This window comes from Aethalodelphis obliquidens, unplaced genomic scaffold, assembly GCF_003676395.1.
Source record: "Aethalodelphis obliquidens isolate GAN/ISIS:26980383/991018 unplaced genomic scaffold, ASM367639v1 scaffold3, whole genome shotgun sequence".
NCBI classification, from domain to species: Eukaryota; Metazoa; Chordata; class Mammalia; order Artiodactyla; family Delphinidae; genus Aethalodelphis; species Aethalodelphis obliquidens.
This window is the reverse complement of record NW_020837947.1, coordinates 67978249-67997866: the sequence shown is the minus strand read 5'-3', so window position 1 is coordinate 67997866 and position 19618 is coordinate 67978249. Positions and strand designations below refer to the sequence as shown.

Below are 19618 nucleotides of genomic sequence, written 5' to 3'. Positions count from 1 at the left end.
GCAGATGCCACCAGAAGAAGGTCTAAGGTGAGTCCTCTAGAAGAGAAGGAAGTAAGAGCTGCAGCACTCCACTGAGCCAGGAGGGAACATGAAATTTAACCTTGTGAGTTTTCTATCTAAATTCCTCCTCTCTCAGCTGTTATGACCTTTAGCTCCAAGAAGGCCAAAGCTAAGCTCTAAAAATATATTTAATAGCAACTTTTTTTTTTCCTTCGGGGAAAGGGAGGTTGCACACAGAAAGAAAAGAAGGGGAGACTAGAATATTACTCAGCATAAAAGGAACAAACTACTGACACATGCAATAGTTTGGGTGGATCTCAAGGGCATTCATTATGCTAAGTGAAAACAGCCAACCTCAAAATGTTACCTAATGTGGGACTTCCCTGGTGGCGCAGTGGTTAAGAATCCTCCTGCCAATGCAGGGGACACGGGTTCGAGCCCTGATCCGGGAAGATCCCACATGCTGTGGAGCAACTAAGCCCGTGCACCACAACTACTGAGCCTGTGCTCTAGAGCCCGCAAGCCACAACTACTGAGCCCATGTGCTACAACTACTGAAGCCCGTGCACCTAGAGCCCATGCTCTGCAATGAGAGAAGCCACTGCAATGAGAAGCCTGTGCATTGCAACGAAGAGTAGCCCCCACTCGCTGCAACTAGAGAAAGCCCGCGCGCAGCAACAAAAACCCAACACTGCCAAAAAAAAAAAAAAGTTACCTAATGTGGTTCCATTTATATAACATTCTCAAAGTGACAAAATGGTATGATGGAGAACAGAGCACTGGTTGCCAGTGGTTAGGGTTGGAGGAACGCATGATTATTAAGTGGTTGCCATAAGAGAGGTTGTTTTGTGATGGAACAGTTTTGTATTCTGAATGTGGTGATGGTTACATGAATCTACATGTGATAAAATTTCATACCCCCCTCCACCATGCCCATACACAAGCATGTGTAAAAATTGGTGAAATTTAACTAAGGTCTCTACCAATGTTAGTTTCCTGGTATAGACAAAGTACCATGGTTATGTAAGATATCATCTTTGGAGAAGACTGAAGGCTACACGGAAACTCTACCATTTTGAAACTTCCGTGAGTCCTAAAATATTTAAAATAGAAAGTTATTTTAAAGAAATGTATTATAGTGACATGTACATATTTGTTACACATAACCATTCATTTGGGTAATTTTTGGTTTTTTTACTATGAAGCAATGTGAACTTTTTAAGTTTTTTTTTTTAAACATAGTGTTTGCCATCATACATACACTTAACATTGAATCCTTTCTATAGTTTGAGAAAATTATTTTTGCCTAGTTTTTCAACAAGGCATTCAATATCTATCTTTGCAGTTTTCATGAAGTAGGGATCATAACCTTTTGTTCTTTATTGTGATTACTTACCACATAAATCATTTTATCAAAATTATACTTGTCCATTCGATCTATAGCAGCTGCAAGATCTCTGAAAAAAATGGCCATAGATTAAGAGTTACTAAGCAGATCTGGGTAATAATTTGTTTTACCTATTTAATAGTAATGAGGCTTTTCTCATTAAGAACTACTGTTATTCCAAGCCTCGGGTATAGTACCCATGCTTATATAATCCCAGTACCATACTTTGATACAAGATAGTAATAACAAAAACAGCTTTGGGAAAAGAATTATGAAAGTGCTGTGAAAAGATAAAAAATAAATAAAAGCTCTGGGACAAGTAGTAATAATAACTAAATAGCTCTAGGCAAGGTGTTTGTAGGTAAATGTTTTATGATTTGTTAATTAAGCCTCTACTGGAAAGAATTACTTTCCTGTCACTTTTCTGCAATATACTTTCTTAAAGAACATATTTAAAACATAGGTGATACAGTATCTTCTAGCTACTCTTCCAACGTCTTGGATCATTCGAAAGCAATACTTTCTAAAGCATTTAAAAAGACCATAAATTCCTCTGACAAAAATTCCACTTACCTCTTATCTCTGGTTAAGGACAAAATACCCAGTTTGCACACAGTACAAAATATTTAAAAACAAACCATAAACTATAAAATTTTAAGTGAAAAATTTTAGGTGAAAATTATTTAAATATTGAATTTTAAAATTAGAGCTAATTAACTTGTGGGGAATATATTAATAAGTATATAATATCTTTGTATGGTGACATATCATAAGTAGACTCACCATGGTGATCATTTTGAATATATAGAAATAGCAAATCACTATGTTGTGTAACAGGAACTAACGTAGTGTTGTAGGTCAATTATAATTCAAAACCAAATAAACTCATAGAAAAAGAGATAGGATTTGTAGAATTTCAGAGGCAAGGGACAGAGAGAGGGGGAATTGGATGAAGGTGGTCAAAAGGTACAAACTCCCAGTTATAAGATAAATAAGTACTAGGGATGTAAAGTACAAAATGATAAATAGAATTAACACTGCTGTATGTTATATATGAAAGTTAATGTTAAGAGAGTAAACCCTAAGAGTTCTCATCACCAGAAAAATTTTTTTCTATTTCTTTAGTTTTGTTATCTATATGAAAGGATGGATGTTCACTAAACTTATTGTGATAATCATTTCGTGACGTATGTAAGTCAAATCATTATACACCTTACACAGTGCTGTATGCCAATTATATCTCAATAAAACTGCAAGAAAAAAATTAAAGCTATTTTTGCTTAACAATACATGACCCTGGGAGGATTTTTAAAGTTCCTAGATCTTTTGAAATGTTGGGGATCATCAAAATGTCATTGGTACCTACTTCAGGATCCAGATATAACAGAGCAAGTGCCCCCTGCATTGTAAGTGTGGAGTCTTAACCCCTGGACTGCCAGAGAAGTCCCCAGAGCATGTGTTCTGAAAGGAGGCAAAAACTGTCTCGTGAGGGACAAAAAAATCTTACTCTATTTATGTATAAAGCACATATATGCATACAATACATACAGATACATCTGTGGTGTTAAAATTTCATGAGGATGGGCAAGTATAAAAAAATATGGCTAAAAAGTCTCCTGAGAAGGGTTATAATCAAAAAAAAGGTTGTAAAACACTGATATAGATTATCCCCAAAACAAAGTCACAAATATACACCCCATTATATTTTTTGATTTGAGCCAAGCACAAAACAAAGAAAACCTTTTTAATCCAAAGAAAAAGAGATGAATATAAGAAAAAGTCCTAGGTTGAGTTTGTAAAACCTGAATTTGAAAGCCGGAGAGGGCTTCCCTGGTGGTACAGTGGTTAAGAATCCACCTGCCAATGCAGGGGATACGGATTTGAGCCCTGGCCTGGGAAGATCCCACATGCCTCGGAGCAACTAAGCCCGTGCCCCACAACTACTGAACCTGGCTCTAGAGCCTGTGAGCCACAACTACTGAGCTCGTGTGCCACAACTACTGAACCCTGCGTGCCTCGAGCCCGTGCTCCGCAACAAGAGAAGCCACCGCAATGAGAAGCCCACACACCACTACGAAGAGTAGTGCCGGCTCGCCGCAACTAGAGAAAGCCCGCACACAGCAATGAAGACCCAACACAGCCAAAAATAAACATTAAAAAAAAAAAAAAAAAAAAAGCCAGAAGAAATGCCAGGTCATTTAGTTCAGGTCTCTCTTTTCACAAAGTAGGGAACCATGGCCCAGAGAGATTAAGTGATGGTCATGGTCTCAGAACAAAAATGCAGGTCTCCAGCCTCACCCTGTGCTCTTGTCAGTATCCTCCTGCATTCTTCTTTGTCTGTTATAACAACTCCCTTAATTTACAACCACACACATAGCTGTATTCTATAAGGAACCCATTGAAAGGACAGAAACAAGTACAGTTAGAGCAAGGTGAAAAATCAAACATTTCAACAAGTGGCACAAAGATGATTCTCCCAAAGAAAAAAGGGAAAGTATAGGTATTAAGGAAAATAAACAGAAAAATCTGGACCTAATGATAGCCCCCCAAAAGATAGCAGATAAGGATAGTTATAGAGTCTTTACGACATGGAGCCTCTCTTCTGAACACATTTCTTTCTTTTTTTAAATTTGAGTATAGTTGACTTACAATATTGTGTTAGTTTCAGTGATTCAGTATTTTTGCAGATTATATTCCACTACAGTTTATTACAAGATAATGAATTTAATTCCCTGTTGCTTACATGAGTAAACACATTTCTTATAACCACTACTCAAAGGTTTATTTAATCTGTCCAGCAATAATTAGCTGGCACAAAAAAAATTTTCTACTGTGTATTTTTTTGTATCTAGAAAAAGAAATGTACCTCTTATATATACAGGGTCTTCTCATTTCCTAACTCCAATTGTATGGAATTGATAAAAAGAAATGCCAAAAAGTAACAGAAAATAAGAATGATTTTTCTAAGGGACAGTAAGAGAGGCAGATGGTTGTTTAAAGTTGTTTGGAAAAAAATGATGGTAGTTAACAACAACAACAAAATATCGTTATCTATGCTACAAAAGTGGTTTGTGATCCAACATAAAATTCTAGCCCGGGAGACACTAGAACCTTTTGCTAGCAGTGCTTGAGTATGGCCGTGTTTGCCTGTGTGGCTTTTTTTATGGTCCTGTCTTCTCCTTCCTATTAGCTTTGTCCCAGAAATAAGTGTGCTTGATAAACCCAGTTCTTACTGATTAACAGAGGCTGCTCCTTTCCACAGGGGTTGGTCATGGAGACAAATGAAAAAATATAAGCGGCATGGCCTACTTCTCGCTCGGTCTATTTTACCACAGTCTGAATGAGGACTGGTACTTATATGCACATAAGATGATCTTGACCGAGTGAGGATACCACTGAGCCAACATGAGCACCGTTTAGTATATATTTTCTGTCAATATGCAATTATAAAATATTTATAGTTGGCCAGGAGGTACTTCAATTTTATAGTTTGTAGAACAATGTATTCACCTGTGGAAATCCTATGACGTTTAACTAACTATAATCACTTTTCAGTTTCTTTTCCGATGATATTAAACCTTTCCAGAAACTATAAATGGCCATAAACAGAAATCCAATAAAAATATTTTGAGTGATGAGAACAAAAGATTTTAGAAATCAGGATTTGGTAACAGTTTTGAGAATAAAATGATTGTCTTAGCATTAATCCTAGAACAAAGAATGTGAAGTCATGCATTCTAATGATGAGGTTCACACAAGACACAAACCTGGTTGCATAGAGAGACGTCCCATCGCTTCGCATTACGGTACAAATCGAGGAGGGGTCACCACTTCCTGACAGATCCACTACAGCTGTGCCTTTTCTAGAAATGCAAAAAGGTAACTCTGAAACAACATAATGAATTAAAACCGTTAATAGTATAATATCTATAATATTATCTTTGGCAAACCAGAGCTATTTTTATTACTTAAGGAGCAATAAGTGGTATAACCAACAATGAAGAATAAGAAGGAATCTGACCTTGAATGAATCTATTAAGAGTAGGTATTTTGTAATTAATATTTACTTATCATTTTAAATTCTGTACTCTGGATGAAGTACTTAAAGTCTTTAACGTAACTAGTTGAAAAATGAGATTTCAACTTCAGTTTAACCATGAAACATCATGTTCTTCTTCTAATCCAAGTTACTGTAACACTCAATATTGGGCTAATTTTTAACATGCAAGAAAGTACCCTTGAGTAATAAAACCACAGAATTTTGTTACTGTCTTTCCTGCCCGATCAAAAATTAGAATCTGTATATGGCGATCTAAAAATTGTCCTTAAGGACATCACTGAGGATGTCGTGAGCCACATTCTCCATGTCTTTCTTATAAGGATGACAAGCTCTTTGTTACTATGAAAAATGGCACTTTTTAAAAAATTAATTTTTATTGGAATATGGCTGCTTTACAATGTTGTGTTAGCCTCCACTGCACAACAGAATGAATCAGCCATACACATGCAGATATCCCCTCCCTTTTGGACTTCCCTCCCATTTAGGTTACCACAGTGCATTAGGTAGGAGTTCCCTGTGCTATACAGTACGTTCCCATCAGTTGTCTACTTTATACATAGCATCAATAATGTATATGTGTCAATCTCAGTCCCCCAATTCCTCCCTCCCCACCTCTTCCCACCTTGGTATCCATACATTTGTTCTCTATGTCTGTGTCTCTATTTATACTTTGCAAATAAGATCATCTATACCATTTTTCTAGATTCCACATACATACATTATTATACGATATTTGCTTTTCTCTTTCTGACTTACTTCACTCTGTATGATACTCCCTAGGTCTGTCCACATCTCTACAAATGACCCCATTTCATTCCTTTTTATGGCTGAGTAATATTCCATTGTATATATGTACCATGTCTTCTTTATCCATTCCTCTGTCTATGGACATTTAGGTTGCTTCCATGTCCTGGCTACTGTAAATTGTGCTGCTATGAACATTGGGGTGCATGTGTTTTTTTTGAATTATAGTTTTGTCTGGGTATATGCCCAGTAGTGGGATTGCTGGATCATATGGTAGCTCTATTTTTAGTTTTTTAAGGAACCTCCATACTGTTTTCCATACTGGCTGTATCAATTTACATTCCCACCAACAGTTTATGAGGGTTCCCCTTTCTCCACACCCTCTCCAACATTTATTGTTTGTAGATTTTTTGATGATGGTCATTCTGACCCGTGTCAGGTGATATGTCGTTGTACTTTCGATTTGCATTTCTCTAATAATTAGTGATGCTGAGAATCTTTTCATGTGTTTGCTGGCCATCTGGAAAAATGGCACTTCTAAGCAACTGGTTTGCTTCTGTGTTACACATGGCTGGGCGCCTATGAATGGTGCCATTTCTGTTTGGCTGACAGGAAGCTCAAAGCTAAATTAGAAATCTACCTTAAGCAAAGAAGCAGAATCCCAGTGTGTGTTACATGATGTACTAATATCATCCCTGACGTCCTATTATTTTTTCTGCCCTGCTTCTTGATTTCCTCATTTTACTCTTTCAAAACCTTGGGGTTGTAGTATACCTTTTTTTTTTTTTTAATTATTTAAGACCTTTATTAACAGGTGCTTGCAGTTTGTTGACTTTTTGAAAAAATCAAGCTGTAAACTTCTATTATAAATTAAAAATGAGGTTCTTAAAAATCTCAACTCGACCAGATATGAAACAATTTAAAATCCTTTAAAGGTGTATTGAGAAAATCCAGTTTTGTTTTTTTTTAAAAACACGTTTGTCATTACCAAAAAGGGACGTCTTTAGGTAAAAATAATAAAAACCCCATGCTGCATAGATAATACAGATAGTTCTAGTTATCTGGTCAACAGTCAAAAAGCAAGCACTTAAGGTCTTCATCTCCAATCTTTTGTTCATTTCTTATTGCTGGAATTTCATATTCATTTCTTCTTGTTGCACGACTAAACCGGATGACAGTAGAGATGGTAAGCCGGCATTTGCTCAGCCCTGCCCTGCTCAGCCTCGGGAGCGGACGCATTCTCAGCTGGTGGATCGGCTGCTTGTGTCTCTTCGCCATCTTGGGTTTAGGGTTTTCTGGGCGTCTGCGTCTGTAACTGAAGTTGCGGCGGTACCGACATTGAGGGGGCTGCCGACCTTGGGTCTCATATCTCCTTGATTTTCCTTATCTTCTTCACTGCCGTCCTCTCTGCGCTGTCTTTGGCGAGGAGGGCCCCTGCGGAACGGTGGTCTATAACCCCGATACATATTCTGTCTCACTGGTCTATCTTGTTCTCCTGCACCCTGGTTGTTAGCACCCTCCATCACCTCTCCCCGCACAGGAGTGTGGAACGCTGTGGTTGACGTCCATTGGGTCTCCGCACGCAGTAAGGTGGGCGCCGGCGCCTGCGGTAGGGCCGCTGCTGTCGGGCCCGGCCTTCGGGGACACTCTCGAATCCCTCCGTCTTTTCCCCTCTCTCGCTGTCCCGGTAATTCTGCTGGAGGTTGCATGGAGGCCCCCTGTGACGCGAAGAGCGGCTATGATGGTTACGGGCTGGTGCATGTGTACCGCCTTGCGCTGGACCCTCCAGGGCCTGCAACGTCTGCTGCCCGCACCCTCTTCTCCTTCAGCGACATGGAGCCCCGCAGTCTCTCCGTCTCCTACACCGCGAAGGCACCTCCCGGGTTCTTCTTTACGGCAGTCCGGTGTACACCTTCATCTTCCTTGGTGTCGTTCCTGTTGCTGAAGCCATATCCGTTTCTTACACTGAACCATTTTATGTTCCCAGAACCTTCGCTGCGATGACCTTCTTGTCCCCAGCGGCAGGTGCCGCCGATGCGAGACTGCCGGGGCCGCCGCCTCCTGCGCCGCAGCCCGTCGTGCTGGGCTCGGTGTCGGCAGCGCTGAGGGCGGCTTCTGGGTCTCGGCCTCGCTGCTCACGGCTGCGGCTCCTCCCGGGCTGTGATGGCAACCAGGCCGGCGGCGGCGGTGAGGCTGCTCGGGGCTCTCTGGGGGCCGCTCTCCGCTCCCGCTACCCATCGAACTCAGTATACCTGTTTTTATAAATTGCTTTAAATCCTTTTGGAACAGGATGGAATCTTTTTAAAAAGGCAGGGTTGAGTACAAAGCGTTCTATTTCCCTTTTCCAGTTATACCATTATCAGCTGGTGTGACCTTAGGCAGGTCACTTATACTTTCTGTGCTTGTTTCCTCATATGTAACAAGATAATACTCTTTCTCCCAAGCTTACCAGGATTTTGCTATGGCAGCAAGAGACAGCATGTGGGAAAGTACTCGGAAGAGCAAAAAGCACTGTAAAAAAATGCCAGGAAGGCTGCACACAACATTCTGCTCTCCTTACTGAGAGAAAACGTCAATACCAACTTCAAAGCAGAATGAATAACTTTCTGAAGAATAGTAACCTGGTCATACATTGTTTTCTGTAGGAGTCCTTTACTGTCCAGCAACTTTAAGACTTCTTGAGACTTTTCACGATAAAATGATTCTCCTGAGTATTCATCAAAGTGTACTCCTAGACGCTAAAAGGATTTGGAAACAAAAGAAAAAAAAGTTACGCATGTGTCCTATTATCTTACCCTAAGACAAAATAGGATGTTCTACAGTCTGTCAGACAGATGGGGAAAATAAGAATGAAATCAAGTCACTCCGTGACTCAAACCTTCCTAACGGTTCCCTGCACGGTCAAGCCCTCACAGTGGTACTGTGCTGTCCAACGTAGGAGTTGCTGGACACATATGGCTATTCAAATTCAAATTAAGGAAAATTGAAGATTTACTTTCTCAGTTACGCTACTCACACTTCAAGTGCTCACCGGCCACATGTGGCTAGAGGCTACCATATTGGACAGCAGAGATCCAGAACATTTCCACTGCAGCAGGAAGCTAGACTGGACAGTCCTGGAAAATGTCCTACATCCCACCCCACTCTCCAACCTCTCCAACCCCTCTCTCACTTTTCTTCATCTTGCTTCCTTACTCCAGCCATGTGGGATCTTTGCTGAAACTCTCTTCAGACAGCACCCCTGATCCCCCCCTCCCCTGCTTCACTTTTCTCCATACATCATCACCACCTAACAGACTGTATATATTCTTGTTGAATTTGCACTGCCTCGAATTTGTTTAATCTGCTGTATCCATGCTGGAGTGTAAAGTCCATGAGAAAAGAACTTATATCTCTTTTATTCACTGTTGTATTTCTCCCACCCCCAACATGTTCTTAGACAAACAAATTTATAGCCATCACATATATGCCTAAGGAAGCAAAAGAAGAAAAAATGATGAAGAAAAAGTGAAGGAATGATAGAAGAGAGAACAGAAAAGCCAAACTGAAATGAAGTATTAGGATGTCACTTCACATTCAGCCTGTGAAGTTCACAGGCTTTATTTTGTAGCTCTAACTTTCAGCCCAAAGAACAATATCTGAGTCCCAATTATCAACTCACTGACAAATGACAAATCTGTTCTTAAAACATGAACTTCAGAAGCAACCCTCCTACCCAGGAGTACCCGTCAAGAGCAGCTCCACATGACAGGAGAGCGGGCGGGCACCTTGTAAATCCGAATGTACTCTTCTATGCTCAAGTCCCGAAATTTCTGCCAGAGTGCAAGTGCTTGCGTGTCGCCCAGTTCCAATCGCTGGAAGAACTCATGTGCTGATTTTGCTACACTTTTATCGTCTGCTGCTTCTTTATTAACTTGTACATAAACCTAAAGGCACAATAGTACATTACATGAAGTACATTACTAGTCACTGTTATCTCCAAAAAGGAAAAGAAGAAAACAAAACAATCGGGAGAATTCTCATTTAAAGGTTATACAAGTGCGCTGGTCACAGAGTGTAACCTTTTTTTCTTTTCTTTTTTTTTGCCATGGACCCTTACCTTAGTGAGCCCTAATAACCCCTTCTCAAAATGCATAAAGTAAAATACATAGGATTATAAAGGAAATAATTACATTGAAATACAATTATTCAAATTTTAAAAAATATTTGTGATATAGTAACAGAGGAAAGTGCTAAATTTCTGACTGAGGTTACTGAAAATAATATGTACTTTTTTCTTCTCATCCAAGTTCACAGATCCTTAGGTTAAGAATGCCTGGTTAGGGACTTCCCTGGTGGCGCAGTGGTTAAGAATCTGCCTGCCAATGCAGCGGACACGGGTCCGAGCCCTGGTCTGGGAAGCCCTGGTCTGGGAAGCCCTGGTCTCCCACATGCCATGGAGCAACTAAGCCCATGCACCACAACTACTAAGCCTGTCCTCTAGAGCCCATGAGCCACAACTACTGAGCCCACATGCCTAGAGCCCGTGCTCCCAACAAGAGGAACCATCGCGATGAGAAGCCCACGCACCCCATGAAGAGTAGCCCCCGCTCGCTGCAACTAGAGAAAGCCTGTGCACAGCAACGACGACCCAACACAGCCAAAAATAAGTAAATAAATAAATTTAAAAAAATAGGGACTTCCCTGGTGGTCCAGTGGCTAAGACTCTGCACTTCCACTGTAGGGAGTGCAGGTTCGATCCCTGGTCTGGGAACTAAGATCTGACATGCTGCACACTGCAGCCAAAAAAAAGAATGCCTGGTTTAGACTAAGCTAGCATTGTTCTTTAAAAAAAAAAAAAAAAAGTGAAATTATTGCTGCAACTTCTCTGAGAAAAGATTGAAGCTAGTAGAATGGTTCAATCTGGAAAAGAAAAGGCCACAGGGTGATTCAGCCGTTGTTTTAATGAAAAAAATTTTAAACTGTTCTTTAAATCTGCAAAGACCAGAAAAAACCAGGTGATTCAGGAAGAGCTTTGGGATAGTTAGCTTAATTATACTCCAACTTGGGCTCTTGAGAACTGTGTGGAGCGCTCACTTCCGGAGTGTTTTTGCACCATCTGTCCTGGCTCGCTTAGTTCTGCCCCAACCCAATGAGAGGAGTGCAGTTGGATGGCTTGTTAAGGGCTCTTCCAGTTCTAGGATTGTGTGTTCATAGAATCATTTTCCAGTCTCTAAAATGCAAGATTAATAAACGACATAAAAATATCAACACTACAGCTCAAGTAATATTGAAGTTATGCATTAGGGACTATAAAGATTTTACTTACAAGTTGTAACTCACTTCCAGGGTGAAACACGAACAATAAATTTACTATCCTCATATTTTTTTCCAGAAAGCTATTAAAATAGCATGAAATAAAAATTGGCAAATAAACTACCAAAAAATATGAGGCCTCTAAACTCTTACAGTAATATCATCAAAATACCATGGCAGCAGCATCTGGGTAGAAAAAGTGATTTTATTGCTGGAGAATACTTTAGGACAACCATAATGTGGCTTCTACCCACTAGATACTACCAACAAAAGGGACAGGGAGTTAAACATCTATCTCAAGCTAAAAATGTCTCACCTTGTATAGATGGCTCATGTTAATTATTGGAATGGCAGAAGTAAATAAATCAGTACTCCTAAATAAAGGTTAAAACTACCTTTTTTTTTTTCTTCTTTAAAGTTGTGCAGAAAAGAGTTAACGTAGCAGGCCTGGAAACTGTTATCCTTAAAATGTGTTGTTTGCAAGGTTAGCCCTTGGCTGGCATCTGGGAACTCGAATTTTGAGAATGTTCCCACCAAGCTAACTGATAAGAGTGGCTCACGGTGCCTAAACTGTTTATGCAAACAATATGGTTTATGCCAAACACCTGCTTTCCTTCTGGAAGCTTGGAAATTTTACTACATGCTACACAGGGGGTGCCTACATATCAACCTCCAATCGAGGTTGAAATGTAGGCATAGGTCAGACTTCCTGACCTTTGAATGACCTATCCATTTACAACTGCGTAATAGTCCAGCCTACAGGAGTAAAGATATATATGTGTCTATAAATGGCATGTGATTCAAAGTTAATCTTTCCCCGCTTCCCCCATCTCTCTTCCCGTCTCTCTCCAGCTCTCTCTCTCACATACACATGTGTGTACATGTGTGTATTCAATTTCTAATCAAATATACAAAAAATATCCTTATTTTCAGAAGAGGAAAGGCATTCGTTTTTTATTTTTTTATTATTATTATTTTTTGCGGTACGTGGGCCTCTCACTTTTGTGGCCTCTCCTGTTGCGGAGCACAGGCTCCAGACGCGCAGGCTCAGCGGCCATGGCTCATGGGCCTAGCCGCTCCACGGCATGTGGGATCCTCCCGGACCAGGGCACGAACCCGTGTCCCCCGAATCGGCAGGCGGACTCTCAACCACTGCGCCATCAGGGAAGCCCATTAGTTTTTTTTTTAATCTAGGACCCTAAACTCAAACAGCCAAACATTTAGAAATCTAATAAGCGTTCAAAATATTGATAAGAATATTCTTAGGAAAAAACATCACCAGAATCTTTTCCCTTTCTTAAAATTTAAAATAGAAATAATTAAAACAAAACAAAAAGCCCTTCCTAATTCCTGAAGAACCCTGGCATTGCAGCAATTTTTAGTGATAAACCAAACATTACTGAAAACCAACTGATACTATCAAACAATAGAAGAGCCTTAATTAGCACTTAAGAATCTGCTTGTAAACGCACTATATAAAACTAATAGTTAACATTCATCAACGTTTTAGAAAAGAAATGCGTTTTCCTTCACAAAGTAAATTTTATACTCTGCATTTCTGACATTATAGACAATTTTTAATCTACAGTTACCATGAACCCTCTACCCTTGGAAACTATGCATTCTGAAGACAGCTCCCTTTTGGGGTTAGATCCAGACTCAAAGGGAATAAAAAGGAAATTTTAAATTTGGATATGATAAATAAGAGTGTGGATGAAGAAAAGTGTTTTTGAGGATGGAAACACAATTTTTCTTTTTAGTTACTAGAATGCAAAAGCCAGCTGTATTTGTTAGTGAGTAAACTAAATGTCTGAGACTTCCTGAAATGAGTATTAATCCTTCCTTTACACTAATTCTAGATGTAGTGATTGCCAAAAAACATATGACATTTTATTTCTAATTTAATTGATTAATTATAATCAGCTCTCAGGATGATCTGCCCAAATGTAAAGAAATAAGTGTGAAAAAGTAGCAGAAAATGCTCACTCCCTCTTAGTCTTATTAAATTTGATTCTAGAATACCATTAGCCACATAGGCACAGCTGAATTCCTTGGTGCAGGGCTCTAACCCCGTCCCTGGTTATTTTTGTCTTTAAAACTGAGAGTAACTGCTAAGGATGGTTAGCATAACTTGGACACTAAAGACCCTTTTATCTGAATATTTATTTGTCCTCTATCTTAGAATGCATTTAATTTTGATCTCATTTTTAAGAAAATAACACGTATCAAATTCATGATTATAATTCAAACAAGCTCATTTTTAGTTTCATGTTTCATGTATTGATCGGAAATTTCTCTGGTTGAGACCAATTCCTGATGTTAAATGAAATATTAAAGAAATTCAAATTAATATAATTATAATTTAATACATTAATACATCAAAGAGCTAATAAAGTCAAAACTTCCTAGGTAAAAAAATAACTCATTTGAAGTCATTAATTACCAAATTTCGCATTAGTACATCATTAGCAGCATATAAACAGCATTTTACCATCCCTTCATCTTCTTCTAATGTTTAGAATCTCCTATTTTTATCCTCTGTACATACACAATAACATCCATGATATCTTACACCTTTATCTAAGGGTGATAATCACTAACTGGTAGATTACCACGCACTCGTGCCTAATACTTTCCTCATGCTGAAGAAAGTGTTTTTCATACATTTCAGTAGGGTGAGATAACGACTGAGTTCTTAACATGTATTCTGGCCTTGCTTGGTATTTCCATCCTTGCTCTAAGAACACTCAGAGGACAATGGGACACTGTAGTGCTGTCCCAGGGGAGTAGGGATGAGGGAGAAAAGCACGTGGCTTTGTGGAAGATGGTCAAGAGCAATGGTGAAGCGGAGAAGCTGCAGGGAGAGAGGAAAGGAGAGCTGCCTAGACAGAGGAGGAGCTGAGGGAAACACTCCCGGGAACAGTAGAAGCTGAGCAGCCCCTCAGGTGCAGCAGGCCCTCAGAGGGCAATGGTTCACAGTGTCCCCACACAGGGAGGCTGGTCTCTGGGCCTGTGGAACTGGGCCACAGCAAGACCTCCAGGTGAAGTCTGTCAAACAAGCAGAGGCTTGGGTACCGGCCCTGTGAGTCAAGACCAATGTGGACTGAAGCCAAGAAAAGGCCTCCATGGCCACCCTGGGATGCACATAAGAGCCTCTGTGTGACCTGGGAGGTGGGAAATCCCTAACATTGACTTAAGCTGAGTCCCACCGCTCTCAAAAGTGATGGCTGCGTTCCAATCTTGGTTTAGAATTTAAAAGCTATTTCTTGTAGGTAAGTGTTATAATGAGTAGAATCCACATCAAACATAAGTCATTTTTCCTGAAAAAAGTAAAGTGACCTAAACCAACAAATAACTTTTGAATTCAATTCTTTAAAAAATAAGAATTTTTAACTGCATAAATAAGCCTATATATGTCTAGAATCAATTTAGTCTTGAATTACTTTGAGAAGTTGTTTTGATATTCGAAAGCCAGAAAACACATGGTCTCTTGACGAATAGACACTTCCTCCACATTTTAAAAAACGGAAGTAAACATTATCACTCATCAGGTTGGTTGCTTTGGTCCTACCCTATTTATTACTTTTTTTTTTTGTTACTGATATAGGGAAACTCAGGGTGAAGTCTGTTATCTAATATTACCTAGTAATACATCATCTCTGACTTTCTATGTCTTTTTTATTAAACGCCCATCACTGTGATTACCTCAAATCCTTTCAGAAAGGGGCAGGGTAAAAATAATGAAATACTATTGGGGTCATTTTGAAACTTTAAAAATGCCAGTGCTACGGTACAGGACTAATGCATATTTTATTGGCATGATATTTACCTCTTATGAGAGGCTGCTCATATTTCAGAGGAATTCTATAGTTCGCAAAATCCAAATTAATATGCAACACCAATAAGTCAAGTTCTAAAACCTTCTAGGGCAAAAGAAACCCCAAAACAAAAAACCAAAAGCAGAAAAAGTGGCTGGGTTATACATTCTTAAAGGCACAGTGTTATCAAGGTCCATTCAAGTAGTTTAAATCTAGGAGGAACCCTGAGAAATTACTTTTAAAAATTATTAAGACAGATATGAGTAAATGATGACTCCCATATGCCCATGATTTAGATTTAACACTTACTAACTTATCATAAGAAATTACTTTTAGATACAAGTGGAAAGCCTTTTTGATAAGTATTCCAAAACTTACTACAAATGTTTTCTTTGAATCAATAGTGTGAATTTTAAACAGCAAATATATTATTTAACTCATCGGCCGATTCAGGGGGGAGGAACTATTAAAAACCACTTCCCGTTTTGTGACAACAAATTAGAACAACTAAAGGAAAGGTTTCAAATGTTGGCTAACAAAAGTCCTAGGTCTGTGCACAGCATGGCCAGATGTCCTGGGAGAAGAATGGCTACAGGTGCAGAGAGTAATAACACCAGTAATAAAGCATAGCACAAACATGAAAATGCAGCAGAGAAACGACTGTAGGTGTATTTTCATCACAGAAAAGAAATGCTAAAACTACCATATAATATCATTTCTAACCCGGCCAAGAAACCAGAACTGGGGGGATACTGATCATGGTGCAATTTAGAGGGATGTAGGCCACGAAATCTGCTCCTGGATGGCCAAAGCCAAATTCAAAACAAATACACCAGAAGGTTGAAACTGCCAAAACTAAACTACTAATTGTGCCCTTGGTACACCACTTCAAGGATGAAAGAAAGGAAAATGCTTTGTAAGTAATTACAACCAGTGGAAATGAATGGCTCAGAAAGGCATTGCATAATGCCAGTGGAGGGCGGTGCAGTGCAGTGCACAGAACACTCTGGAGCCAAACTGCCTGTGTTGGAACCTTGGGTCTGGCCCTTGGGTTCTTCATCAGTAAACTGCATAATAAAATAAGTTAGATTTTTGACCAATGATAAATAGGGTGTCCTATGATAGTTAGCCCTTCCTTGGAGCTATACAATAGGTTTCTTTATGCCACAACTTAAATGGAAGGGGCAAATTCATTCAAGCATTTACTGCAAGGCACGGTGTGTGAGGTTGCAGATAAAAGATCAGGAAGACAGGTCCTTCCCTCTCAAAGAGCTCCAAGTATAACTTGAGAAGGAAAAAATGGGTTCGACCAAGGTTCAGGTTTTCTGTTTAGGAACAGGGTAAAATCATTTATTAATATTTGCTTAATGCTCCAAAAAAAAAAAAGGGAAAAAATTCCTCATTTATACTAAACGTTGTTGTTGAAAGTAATCTACAGTGACAGCTGTAATTTTAAAATGCACCTGGGTCTGCAAAAATTAGCACAAAGATAAAATAACCTAGAGGCTGGGGCTTCCCTGGTGGCACAGTGGTTGAGAGTCCGCCTGCCGATGCAGGGGACGCGGGTTTGTGCCCTGGTCCGGGAGGATCCCACGTGCCACGGAGCGGCTGGGCCCGTGAGCCATGGCCGCTGAGCCTGCACGTCCGGAGCCTCTGCTCCGCAATGGGAGAGGCCACAACAGTGAGAGGCCCGTGTACCGCAAAAAAATAAAAAATAAAAAAATAACCTAGAGGCTGCCACTTTAGGCTCTGCATTTTCTCCATCCTGCAACGGAAGGAGGAAGAGAGCAGAGAAGTACTCTAAATGGATTTCTATCTTCTATTACAAACAGCAAGGTGGGTGTATTTGACTTGCCCTCTTTTGTCTATAAATACTGCTCAACTATGAAGCTACTAGGCAAAAAAACACTGAATGAAAGCAACACCACTGTGCCTTGAGTTTCTAGTTATTCATAAAAGTACCCCCTGCCCTTGTTCCTTCCTTTTGTGTGTCCATCAATTAACAACCTCTAACAGAGATGTGTGATCTCCCACTTATGAGTCTCAAGAGGCAGGACACTGTATTAAACTGCATAGAAAGAAACATATGTTTAGGTTTCTATGGAGTTTAAGAACAAATTTTACTAAAATATTTAAAACATTATGGGCAACAAAGATTTACTATTTACAGGATTAAATTAAAAACTTCTGAGGTTGGGTGGGTGAAAGATGAGAGTGGTAACTCTCATATGTCAAACTGTACTCTAAATTCTTAAAAATGTTCTCTCAATGGCAGAAGGTCTCCAAGTGGGTATTTGTATTTCCTGCACCATGGGTTGTCTCTGGGGCCTGGATCTGACGAAAGGTTCACTAACCTCGTGGTAAAAAATACTCACGATTATTCAAAGTTTTAAAAAATAATACAGTAAAAATTTCATGCACTAAGGTGGCAGGCTTTATAGACGACCGTAAAGAATTATTAATTTTTAAACTCTTGACTATCAATAAAACTCTTAATGGGAAAGAGAAAAAAAAATCTTTTGGTTAATAGTATAAATCAAAATGTAGGCATTTACAGTGAGAGTGAAGGCAAAGACTCAGGAGGAAATCACACACCTTTAAAGGTCTTTAAGAATCAGAACGTGTTTTGTTAATTTAGCTATTGATACAAAGCCAGCTGCAGGAGAAAAACAATTTAACAAAAAGGAAAACAATGAAGTGCTCTCTGTGGCTCTGGCTAGAGAAGTAAAACACTGTTTGGCAAGTGCTTTTCCTCATACACATTCTTAGTCTGATCCCCCGTATGTCACCAGCGTGGCTGACATAGTATCTGTGTTCCTTCTTGTCAGGCCTAGAAGCAGCAGAGATAACAACTGGGACAATGAAAAGGAAACACATCCCTTGAGATTAATTGGACAGGAAGGGCTTTATTAATGAACTCCAGGAAGGACTGAGGACAGAAAAGCAGAGTATCCAACGGACTAAATGAGATAAAACAGAAAGAAGTTCACATTGGGCAAAAGGCAGGAAAAGGAGCTTAAAGAAAAATGAAAAAAGTGCACACAAATTCAGAGAAACACGTGTGCCTTCCCCCACATCAGAACAAGAGCAAAAAAGTATACACTCATGTCTTCTCAAGGTTAAATGAATTATACTTATTACCATGAAGAAAACTACAGTACATAACTAATAAAAACTGAAAGAGTTCTATGCTGAATATGTTATTCTGTGTGTTTATGCTAAGAAGTTTCTATACCTGGAGAAATACTGTCCCAAATCAACTAAAATACTAATGAAAGAAACACCTGGATTTGAAAATGAAAGGAACTCCCTAGTAAAATATAAGCAACATTTTCAATTGTTTTGGGTCCTTGTTTTAAGGAACAGTTTTTTGGTTTTTTTTTTTTTAAACCTCTGGGATTAAAAATATGTTATGAAGCTGCACTGTACTCTGAAAAAAGAAGCTGAAGCATTTTCGAACATTGTTTCTTGCCAACTTACTTCAAAGAGATGCTGTAAAGGATTGGACTGGAGTTTTTCTTCATAGCCAAACAGCTGGAAGCCAGTTCCCAAAAGACCTAGCACAGTAATCCGTAAATGAAAAGATTATACAATCGAACAGTAGAGAACAGTCATGGCAGGGAACAGGTACAGTTCTATAAAAAGATTAACCTCTCATAATTATGCATCCTGAAAATATTGCAAAACACACACTATCACGTTCTGCTACCTCATAAACTGACACAAGTCAAATTCAATATATTAAATCATAAATTCAATATATTGAAGAGCTCACTGAAATTAGTTCCACAGAAACCAAAAGACTATGAGCTCATCCAAGGCAGAGCCTGGGATTAAATTATCTTTATGCTAACGGTGCCCAGCACCTCCCTACAAGACACTAATAAAACAAGCATTTATTGAGCAGCTACTCTGTGGAAGGACATCGTGATGCCAGGCACTAGACACTCAAAATCTGTGAAAAGAAACTGATGGGAAGTGTTTTCAAATCTTACTTTTTAAACTTGTAGGTGTGAAAATAAAACAAGGTAGGATTAGCTTAGTGTTACAATATTAGTTCTTAAATAACTGAAGATAAAACTTGAAACAGCCCTGATTACTTCTCCCATTCAAGGTGACCAAGAGACATAATGCTTTGATCTGGCCAATCTGCTTTGATTGTCTTTTATTTGCCAATTTTTTTTTCTTTTAGTCTTTGATGATAAGTTCAGAGTTCAGGGAAGGTATTAATTTCAACCTTTTATAAAAAATAATAATTGAGGTTTGTAAGCTACAATGAAAATTCTTAGTATGGACTGTGAATATTTATACTCT

General features: G+C 39.1%; 1 protein-coding gene and 1 pseudogene across 3 annotated transcripts in view; both read right to left on the bottom strand.

Annotated features, from left to right (window-relative positions):
* The window catches only part of RARS2 (arginyl-tRNA synthetase 2, mitochondrial), an 81190-nt gene that overhangs the window by 5454 nt on the left and 56118 nt on the right, over window positions 1–19618 (bottom strand). For all 3 annotated transcript variants that reach the window (XM_027090914.1, XM_027090918.1, XM_027090927.1), the window contains exons 8-12: window positions 18785–18861; window positions 9959–10117; window positions 8823–8929; window positions 5155–5250; window positions 1397–1457 (exon numbers count right to left, since the gene is read on the bottom strand). In XM_027090914.1, the coding sequence (XP_026946715.1) occupies window positions 1397–1457; window positions 5155–5250; window positions 8823–8929; window positions 9959–10117; window positions 18785–18861 (500 nt within the window). The remainder of the gene's footprint in view (window positions 1–1396; window positions 1458–5154; window positions 5251–8822; window positions 8930–9958; window positions 10118–18784; window positions 18862–19618) is intronic.
* On the bottom strand, window positions 7160–8444 carry LOC113611652 (nuclease-sensitive element-binding protein 1 pseudogene; annotated as a pseudogene).